The following is a 10,491-nucleotide window of genomic DNA, read 5'->3' as shown; positions in this document are numbered from 1 at the left end:
AATGGTTCAACCGTCCCCAAAAATCTTTCCCGTCGGTGTAAAATTTTTGCGTATATATAATGTTGAGTATAAGGCACAGTTTTAACTCGTCACCTATACTATATATGCGACAGTTTTAAGTCGTGCCCTATACTATTATAGGCAACGAGTCAAAATCGTGCCCTATAGTGTAGACTACAGTTTTAAATCTAAAAATTTTATTTTTCAGCGATAGATTTTTTCAACGTTACATTGAAAAAAAAAAGGAAGCAAACTTTCATGCATTCATTTTTTAGATTTTTACAATTTCATATAGATGGCAACAATACTAATATTTGTAATATTAATCATCTAAATGTATTTAACAAACTTAATCAAAAAACATACAATGTTTAAGAAAAATACTCATAATTTTCATTGGCTAACCACTTATACTTTCACGTAATCTACCCACTGATCAGGTAAAAGATTAATCTGATCATTTGTGTATGGGGTGTTGAACCCACAGATGGCCTATATATAAAACAAAAACATATCATATTTCTTTTTTTATTTCTTATAACCATCTGTCCTCTTCTTCTTGCTCTTTTATTACTTCTCTTGATTCTATCACTATTCCTAAAACATTCGTGAAGCCATGTCTCATCCTAATTGGCTTGATACAATGATAGAAGAGATGAATGTTTTAGTTGTGAATGGTACTTGGGACTTGGTTAATTTACCTTTGGAAAAATGGGTCATAGGGTGAAAATGGGTGTTTATAGTTAAAGTCAATCCTGATGACACAATTTCTTGCTTAAAGGCATGGCTTGCTGCCAAGGATTATACTCAAACCTATGGAGTTTTTTTCTGTTGCTAAACTGACATCTGTTCAGCTATATATTTCAATGGCAGCTACTCATCATTAGACTTTGCAGCAGCTTGATATTAAAAATACTTTTCTTTCTAAAGATCTTGAAGAAGAAGTGTATATGGAGAAACCTCCTGGGTTTGTTGCTCAAGGGGAGTTAGTGCGAGTTTGTCGTCTTCGTAAGTCTTTATATGATTCGAAACAAAGTCCTCGTGCTTGGTTTGGAAAATTTAGTCAGTCTATTGAGAAATTTGATTTGTTAAAAAGTAAGTCAAATCATTCTATGTTCTATAAAAGATTAACCGACAGTATTATTTTGTTGGTTGTGTATGTGGATGATATTATTATTACTAGAGATGATACTGAAAGTATCTCATCTCTTAAGTCATTCTTTCATACCCATTTCACACGAAGGATTTGGGGGTGCTTAAGTATTTCTTGGGTGTTGAAATCACTCGGAGTAGACAAGGTATTTTTCTATCTCAAAGAAAGTATGTACTTGATTTATTAACTGAGACAGGAAAATTGAGAGCAAAACTTTGTAGTACTCCAAGGAATCATGCTATGCACCTAATGAGTGATGGAGAGCCATTTGAAGACCCTGAGAAATATCCCAGATTAGTTGGAAAGCTAAATTATCTTACTGTGACTTGTCTATATATTGCATTCTCAGTTAGTGTTGTCAGTCAGTTTATGTCATCTCCAATTCATCATTGGGCAACCTTAGAGCAAATTTTTTGTTACTTGAAAGGAGCACCTAGACAAGGTATTGTTTACAAGAATCATGGGCACACCCATATTGAGTGTTTCTCAAATGCAGATTGTGCTAGTTCCAAGGTGGAAAGAAGATCCATTTCAGGTGATTGTGGCTTTGTTGGACGTAATTTGGTCTCTTGAAAGAGTAAGAAGCAAAATATTGTGTCCAGATCCATAATCAAAATATAGGATTATGACACAATCTGTGTGTGAGATAATGTAGATATATCAGTTTTTGACTGAAATAGGATTTTAAACTTCAGTACTAGCAAAATTATGGTGTGATAATCAATTTACCGTATAATGTCGTTACATACAAATATACCATATAAAATCAATTTATGGCATGTTTATTATACAGTATTCAAAATCAAAATAAATTAACAAAGAAATATAACAAAATAAATGAAAAATAATCGAAATCAATATTTGTAAGGGCCGGCCCAAGCATTTTTGGGGCCTTGTGCGAAATTTTAAAATTAGGCCCTTTACAACAAAAAAAAAAAAAAAAAAAACAAATTAGTAGCTTTTTTTTTTAAAAAAAAAAAAAAAAAATTGCTTCATAAATTTTCAATTATTTTTTTTTATTTATATAAAAATAATAGGAAAAAAAGAAAAAAAAAATAGGCCTTTTTTTTTAAAAAAAAAAAAAAATTAAAAAAAAAAAATTGGACATTAAAAAATGGGGGCCTTGTGCAATGGCTCAAGCTGCCCAATGCTTGGCCCAGCCCTCTTTGTAATATATTGTTTACTAAAATTGTTTAGAAATAAAATCATAATGATTTATCTTGTTTACTTTATTAAAAAACGTAATCAAAATTCTAAATTGATTAAACTGTCATTTATAGTTAAACTATAATATATAACAGTTATTTTGTAAGACATTTTAAAGAATAAAATTGTCAATGTACATTTAATATAAAAAATAAATAAATAAAAATCATTACCCTAAATGACATTCTTTCAAAAAAAAATTAGTAAGAGAAGTATTTCTTTTATTGCATATTTAACAAAACTTTTCCTCAACAAAGGTAAAGAAATGACTACCTTAATACCGTTGATTCTCATTACTTATTTAGAAACATGTCTTTACACGAATGACGAAACCGTGGTAAGAAAGACAGTTAATTGTCATGAACAAAACGACTGGAATTCACTATCAAGATTCATATACTACAAAAACAAATACCTACAACAAAGAGAGAATTAGAAGAAACCTACGGATTCCCAAACCTGGCAGGCTTATACAGAGCACATATATTTATATATACCTACACGCCTAAGTAGTATACACAAGGTCTTACTGAGACCGACTGGACTGATCAACTTACTAGCCATATCAAGCCAACAAAATTTGAATTTAACTAAGTTCAGATGCTTAGGTAATAATAAATACATCATTTTAATAAACACAAAGACGACTTTCTGGCTAAAAACATAGCTCCTATACCTAAGTAAAAAATAATACAACTGAAACTAATAGATTTCTCATCTTCTTACCAGCCATAGATTGGATTTTCCACATGCGGAGGCAAGAGATGCAGGTCTTTACAGTGCTGTTTGTCATAGTCACGTGTCCCTGGTATTGCTCCGGTGCAAAGTCTGAGTAGCTCATTGCCGGTGAGACAGTAGTGGGCAAATGCCAATCCTCCGTCGACCATTTCTGACAGATTGGGCAATGACACTGATTTAGTCATGTGCTTGCTGCTGCTCAATTTTTTAACTTCTTCACTATTGTTCAAAATCTTGTTAAGCTCGGAGTAGTCCATGAATCTTTGGGTGGCAGCCTCCCATGACAGATTATATCTTTGCTCAGGAGTAAGAGGAAGGGGTTCATTTTCTAGTGCTTCCTTCACTTTGGCCACGAAGTCCTCAGAAGTTTTGTAAGTCAAACAATTCGGGAAGGAACGGAAAAACTCATTTGATGGGTGGTCTGCACATACTACAAACTTTCCCATTGCAAGTGCCTCGGCCGTTGCAGTGCAGAGTACATCACTAACACTCGGGTTTATGAAGACTTTGTACCTTCAAGCAAATACAAGATGCATGATTAACTTTATATGAGTTAAAATACATACGCCATTGTACAACTAAATAAGTAATGCAGCTTTCCAATAATCTTTACCTGTGAAGGGAATCATCTGCATGATCTCTTCCTTTCATAAAATTGAGATTCAAATCTAGCCTTTGAGCTGCACTCTTAACTTCATGGGCATCTTCTCCATTCCCAAACACATCCAACTTAAAGCCACTAAGATCACTTTTATGCTTTGCCAGTAACTCTATCAACTCCCTGTATCCCTTTGCCCAGACCATCTTGCCTAAGAAATAAGCTCCTTCGGAGAATGCCTGTTGTCCAAGTTCCCTCTCGGCAGCAACCTTCTCCCCGATTCTCAAAAACTTGGGATTTACGCCATGGACATTACAAATCACAGACTTGGGTAAATCCTGTGTAGCAGCTGAAAGGCGAAGAACCTAGGATAAAGATGGCAGAGGATTAAGTTATGTTGACCAATAAATATAATGTTGGGTAAGCTAGTAGCTACTGTATGCTTAATAAATTATTACATACCTTGTGACAATAAGCTCTTGTCACCCAATTGTTTATATGTTTTACAAGGAATGCTTGAAGAGCCCCATTCTTCTCCCTCTTGATATATTCCAAATAATTTGTGTGAACAACGCCAACAACATGGTTGAACTTATCAGTCCAACGCTTACCATGATGATACCAATTCAGATGTTCTGGCTCTTCCAGTATAGCAATGTCGGCATCCTTGAATGGGATAAATTGAGAAGTATCTCCAGCTGGTATTATGCTTCTCCTCTCTCTCGAAAACTTAAGAAACAACAACATCACATATCAGTATCCGTCATAGATTCATACTATATGAATAAATAGAAAGTAGCTTATGTACTTTGTGAAAGATGTACCTTTCCAGGATAAAAAGAGATCTTGAAATCAGCTCTAAAACCAACCCTTTCCTCAAGCCAATTGCGTATATACATTTCTTGCTCTTCAGGTGAACTAAAAGTGAGACTGCTGGGGTACACTAACTCTTGATCTGATTTACAAAGCCACGGAACCAGTAGAGTAACATTTTGTTTTGCTGACTCTGCAAGATAAGCAGCACGAAACAGTGGATTCACAGCTGTTCCAGTCATCCAAGGAAGACTAGCAGTTGTGACAATAGCAACATGCCTTTTTCCATCAGGTGGATCATGCTTTGAATGGTCTGTCCAAAACCCACCTTCATAATGATGCCCTGTACTTTGAAGGACACTAGCTATCCTTAAATCCAATTCATCATTTATATTTTCATTCTCTACCATTGAGGATTCTTCTGAAGATATAGAGCCCAAAAGTAATTGATTTTTGCGTCTGCTGCATAAGTTCTCCACTATCTTATCACACAAATCTGTAATCATTTTGGGAACACAATTAAAACTCTAAAGGAGTAGCAGTCCCACATACATCCTCTTATAAATGTCTAATTGATAGTACAAAATTTGAACCACGTGCTCATACAAAACAAAACAAGCAAAAAACAGTCATTTGAAATGCATTTAGTAAAAATCAACGTGGGTTTTGTATGTCTAATTGATAGGATGCATTTAACAGCGAGAAGCCCCCCCAAAAAAAGTGACAAATAAAAAGGTATAAATGTCTTTCACAGAAAGCTAAAATGTTTAATAATAACAGTAAAATAAAAAAAAAAGTTTTAAGCTTCAGTTGTACAACAAGAAACAAAATGAAGTATGCCCATTTATCTGTAAGGAGCAATTAAGAATTACTTACCCTTCCTAACTCCAAGTTGATCCAAGAAGGGCCCAGATTGCCTAACCAGAGATGCCAAGAGTTCAGGCACATCCAACGGCGGAACTTCCTAAACCAGATATTAATGAGAAAGATTAGAAAATATCACTTTCTATATGCCTTCAACTGCAACACTACTTGTAACACCATCCCTGTCTATGAAGTGAATGGGGGAAACCGTATCCATTCATTTTTATGCCAAAGACATACTGAATAACTATTTAAATTGAAAAGGTTAGTTCTATGAGAGAAAGGGACAAGTATTCAACCCAGAAACAAAATATACACTGTGATAAGAAAAAGAAAATGAGAGAAAGAAGACCAGGAAAAAATGGAGGTTACAAAACCTTGGCAAGTTCGAACATTGTAGATGTATGAGAAGGCAAAAGATAAAATGGGAAAAAATAAAATTCAAATAGTATTCCATCACAAGCCTTCATCAGAAGCACCCAAAAAACAATGTTTGAAACAAAGTAATAAGACCACTTTTTTTCACACCACACAACCTCTAATAAAAAACATAACAGGAATTAAAAGTAATAAAAAAACACAAGTTATATAAAAAAATCTGCCAAAGGAAACAATTTTCAATTATAAAACCTGAAAAACAGATGGGGAAACTGAGCTGAAAGACAAACCTTTGACTCTTGAGGCTCCTTGTATATTGATTTCTGAAAGCAAGAAATTTGAAAATCATAAGAATATGTAGATTAGTACTTAATATTAGCTTATTCAAATACAATCAGACATCTCTATATCCAAATAGCAAAAGTCTCGAACCAAAAAACTACATTACGAGGCAATCTGAGTTCACAACAATATTAATTACAAACATAAAAATAACAAATGACTATATAATGTACAACTGTTGCTAAGACTATATAATGTTATAAATCTGGTAAAGAAAAAAAGTCTCATTAAATCCATAATCATTTGCACTGCAGAAGTAGATGTAGATTGTTCTATATGAAGCCTTTTTTTCCTCATAATTAGAATTAGGCTTCCTTATCATATATTATAGAATCTACTTCACCGCTCACTAACATTTGTATGCACTAAAAAATATGATACGACAATATGAGTGAGAAAACAAGATTTTCAAACTAAAGCGAACGTTTCCAAGCTTTAATACGACCCTTTGGTCGAGCAAAATCAAGTTGAGTAGCGATAATATTATTTAAACATCAGATTTCACGATCTATAAAGTTTTCGCATATTACTCTATTACTGTACTTTTTATAGAATATAATAATCTAAAAATTGGTAACAAAAATTGAAATCCATTTCGTCACGACAGATAAAGCATCCAATTGTTCATTACCAATTCAAAATACTGAAAGACATGAGTCTGAAGAACCATAATTTGAGCAAAATATGTTAAGTGAACAAAGAAAACATACCAGACTGGATTTCACTTTCTCTACAAATTCACTATTCTTGAACCCGCTAAAAATCTCCGTGGACGAGCTTCTCTTTTCAAACTCTTTCAGCCGCGTCTTCAACACTCGAATTGGCTCCCAATCCTTGAATTGTCCTTCCTCAGCATCCGCCTCCCCCTTCCACTCACCCCAAAACTCTCTGAAATTCAGCTTTTTAGATCTCCTAACCCTATTAAAATCAATAACCCCATCTCCATCCGCCTCTGAAACAATTGCATTCCTTATGGCAGACAAATCGATCCGAATTCTCGACCTCGGCCCCCACTTCTCAAGAACCTTCTTACTAAAATCCGGTGACGAATAGGCCCTTCGAATTTCCGACAGATTAGGCTGTAGTTTCTTCACGAAATCGATCTCCGCCGGCGGCGACCGGATTGCAGGGACCGAAAAAGTCGAGGCCGAATTAATAAAATTCTCCAGCTCACGGTCAAACGAAGTAGCAAGGTTCTTGAACGAGTTTGCACGCTCTTTCATCAACTGAAGATCCGCGTCCGCCGAGTGTTTCACTTCGTTCCAGCCTTTTGATATAAACGAGAAAGCGCTAGAAGACGACGTTGCTTCACCTTCGTTAACCATGGCATGAAGAAACAGTAGACCAAGCTAGGGTTTTGTACAATTTTCCCGAGAAAATGGAAATGTTGAAAGAGTTTCCCTTTCCCGGCCGAAAATGAGAATCAAAGCTAAGAAAAGAAAATTCGTAAGGAGAAAGCATTAGGGGCTTAGGCTGAGGAATTAACGGTTAGGATTCGGGTTCTCATGTTCTCTGGAACCCGGTAATACACGTGAGCATCCACGTAGGATAAAACACGTGATATTAAGATTGCGGGTGATGATATGGATGACGTGGCTGTCAAAAGTGACCTGGCACTATTTTATTGGCTGCTAAGGGTTCTTGGATTGGAATATTCGTGAGAATAGAGTAATATACTTGCGGCCCAGATGAAGTAATGAGGGCTGTGATTGGGTGTTTCTCATGGTAGCCATTTGGGACGCGTGTCGAGTTTTCATTCGTTACTAGAAGCATGAGCTTCCTGAGCCTACTGACTCTGTCCACTTCGTCCTGCTCCCGCCTTTTTATGGGTTGTACAGTTAGGCCCCATTGTAGAATTATCGAGCAATAAATTATGGACAAGTCAAACTCAAAACTATTTTCATCATAGACTCAAACCAGTATCGAGCGACGTGTAAGTGGATGTCGTTTTATGTCGCATGGGTTTGGGATTGAGATTTTCACGGAAACTAGATGACGTCGTTTTCTCACATTAAAACGTAAAATCGTATTAATTATTAATGATGTCTTAAATAAATTAAATGGAATTTGTTATGATGTCATTATTTGGAGAATTGATAAAAAGTAGCACTCAAATATTACTAACCAATCTCAGCTCATGTTGAGAATTATAAGATTATATTTTAAAATTAATTGGTGATTGGTGAGGTAATTCATATTTTATAACTCAATACTTTTACATATAATTGATGTGGAATTATGTTTTCAATGCTCCATTATTTAATATATGCATATTTTGTAATAGTGTCTTACATTATGATGAAGTGATATTGTGTAATGATTTTTCATCCGTAAAAAAAAAAATATTGTGTTATCATAAATTAAAAGTCATTTACAATATTCTTCAAAAAAAAAAAAAGTCATTTACAGTAAAAATGTATATAGGCGGAGGAATGATCTCCAACCAACAATAATTTTTATTCAACTCTAAAACATACCGAGCCAAACCGTAAAGAGTCACATTGGCATTATGTTTGACATGAGTAATCGTAACATTAGATGTGATCATGTTGTCCCTATTGTGCAAGGTGTTTTATCTAAGGTCGAGACTACTCTCTCTTTGTTACTTGTGATGAAGGGTGTCTCTTCCTAGTTCGAATAACCATGTGGTGTAGTGGACTAATTCGAAAGGGAGTGTTTTGAGTGACAAAATGTGTCTTTTTAGATGCAGCTTGTAGGAATTTTTAAGCTACAGCAAGTATTGTTATTAAGGACTCATGCCATTTGGTGGGAGGCTATGTGGCTCAGCTTAAGGCAAGTGACACTTTGGAAGTTGAAACCCTTGCTCTTTCTAAGGTTGTCAGTTTGAACCTGTTTCGGTGCTACAGTGATTTTCATCTGGTTTCGAATTGTAAGGTTCTCATTGACAATATCCATTCCTTCAAAGCCCCAACTTGGAGTTTTGCTGTTCTTTCTGGTAGGCATGTCAAAAAGATCCATTTAGTTGGAGCGGGTTGGAGCTCCGACCCGACGGATCACCTCTGATCCGAAACATTCGAATACTTATTGGATCTTGGATCAGATCCGCTCCGCCCCGGCTAATTTTTTTCTGCATCGGATATGATCCGACCCGATTTCAATTTATTTAAAAAAAAAAAAAAAAAAAAAAAAAACTTAATTCAAGACTCGGATCCCTTGGGACCTGGACTCGGACCTGGACCGGGATACGGGACCCGGACCCGGACACAGACTTGGGACCCGGTACCCAGACCCGGACCCAGAACCGGGACCCAGACCCGGACCTGGACCTGGACCGAGACCCGAACCCGGACCAAGACCGGGACCGGGACCTGGGACCTGGACCTAGATCAAGACCGGGATCTAGACTCGGACCCGTTTTAGGGACCCGGGACCTGGACCCGGACCCCAGAACCCGGACCCAGACCCATTGATATAAAATTAAATTGGATATAAAATTATAAGTTAATATTAAAAAAAAAAAAAATAGTCGGGTCGGATTAGATCTGATCTGAATAAGTCGGGTCGGATCTGATCCGATCCGAGTATCTGATCTAGGGGGCGGGGCGGGGCGGGGCAGATTCTTACATAATCTGTATCAGGTCGGATCAGATCCGACCCGACCCATTGACACTCCTACTTTCTGGCATTTGGTTGCTCTCCTGGACTCTTGTGTTAGTATCAACCTAGTTTGGGCTCCTCATGAGCAAAATAAGGAGGTGCATAACTTGGTTGCTTGGGCCTTTAACTTTGTTGTCTTTGGTTTTCTATCCATTGAGGAGTTGGCACCTCTTGTTGCCAATTAAGACTTATTTTAATATAATGTGTTCTTAATTAAAAAAAAAAAAGATATAAAAAAAATTAGAAATATTTACCATTAAATCAATATCTGAAATAGAAATAAGTAAGAGATAACACATTTGAATAGTATTAAAATATCAACAGTGTGCTCTAATTTTCTAATTAATGTCAAAAATTATATGTTTTGTACATATGACCAGATCATGACTAACATTTTGATTTAAGACTTTTAAGCATCATGACTAACACCAAAACTAATTGTTCTTCTAGCAATGTACTTCTCAAAGGAGTAAACAATTTATTTTACACTAGTTAATCTTCTTTCATATATTACTGAAATTTAAACCTCCCAAGTAGCTATATTATGATATTGAGTTAAAAGATTACAAATGTAAATGCTATGAAAAGGGATTTTTTCTATTTTAGGTTAATATTACTTTAAATAAACATTTATACTACTAAAAGTAAAAATAAACATTTATATTATTTATTAATTTCAAATATACTATTTTTAAAGTTTGTTATTTACAAAAATACGGTAGAAAAACTCCCCCAAATGCGCAAGGAGAAGTGTGACACACATGTGGCTATGTGGCGCGAG

The 10,491-nt window shown here is 35.5% G+C and overlaps 1 protein-coding gene across 1 annotated transcript; it reads right to left on the bottom strand.

Annotated features, from left to right (window-relative positions):
- Positions 1-2,617: 2,617 nt before the first annotated feature.
- On the bottom strand, positions 2,618-7,624 carry LOC115698658 (digalactosyldiacylglycerol synthase 1, chloroplastic). The gene is made up of 7 exons (XM_030625788.2): positions 6,803-7,624; positions 6,041-6,073; positions 5,385-5,472; positions 4,520-5,004; positions 4,158-4,424; positions 3,711-4,060; positions 2,618-3,610 (listed from the first exon to the last, which is right to left on the bottom strand). The coding sequence occupies exons 1-7, from the start codon at positions 7,415-7,417 to the stop codon at positions 3,082-3,084; spliced, it is 2,367 nt and encodes a 788-aa protein (XP_030481648.2). The 5' UTR covers positions 7,418-7,624; the 3' UTR covers positions 2,618-3,081.
- Between the last annotated feature and the right edge of the window lie 2,867 nt (positions 7,625-10,491).

This window comes from Cannabis sativa, chromosome 8 (genome assembly GCF_029168945.1).
Source record: "Cannabis sativa cultivar Pink pepper isolate KNU-18-1 chromosome 8, ASM2916894v1, whole genome shotgun sequence".
Lineage (NCBI taxonomy): Eukaryota > Viridiplantae > Streptophyta > Magnoliopsida > Rosales > Cannabaceae > Cannabis > Cannabis sativa.
This window is presented reverse-complemented; position numbering and strand designations above follow the sequence as displayed.

What these genes read in the sequence shown, in the direction of transcription:
- LOC115698658 (XM_030625788.2), bottom strand. Translation starts at nt 7,417, where the DNA reads ATGGTTAACGAAGGTGAAGCAACGTCGTCTTCTAGCGCTTTCTCGTTT. An exon ending in TCAACTTGGAGTTAGGAAGG is followed by an intron (nt 5,005 to 5,384) that starts GTAAGTAATTCT and finishes AAATGATTACAG; the next exon opens with ATTTGTGTGATAAGATAGTG. An exon ending in CAAGAGCTTATTGTCACAAG is followed by an intron (nt 4,061 to 4,157) that starts GTATGTAATAAT and finishes TCTTTATCCTAG; the next exon opens with GTTCTTCGCCTTTCAGCTGC.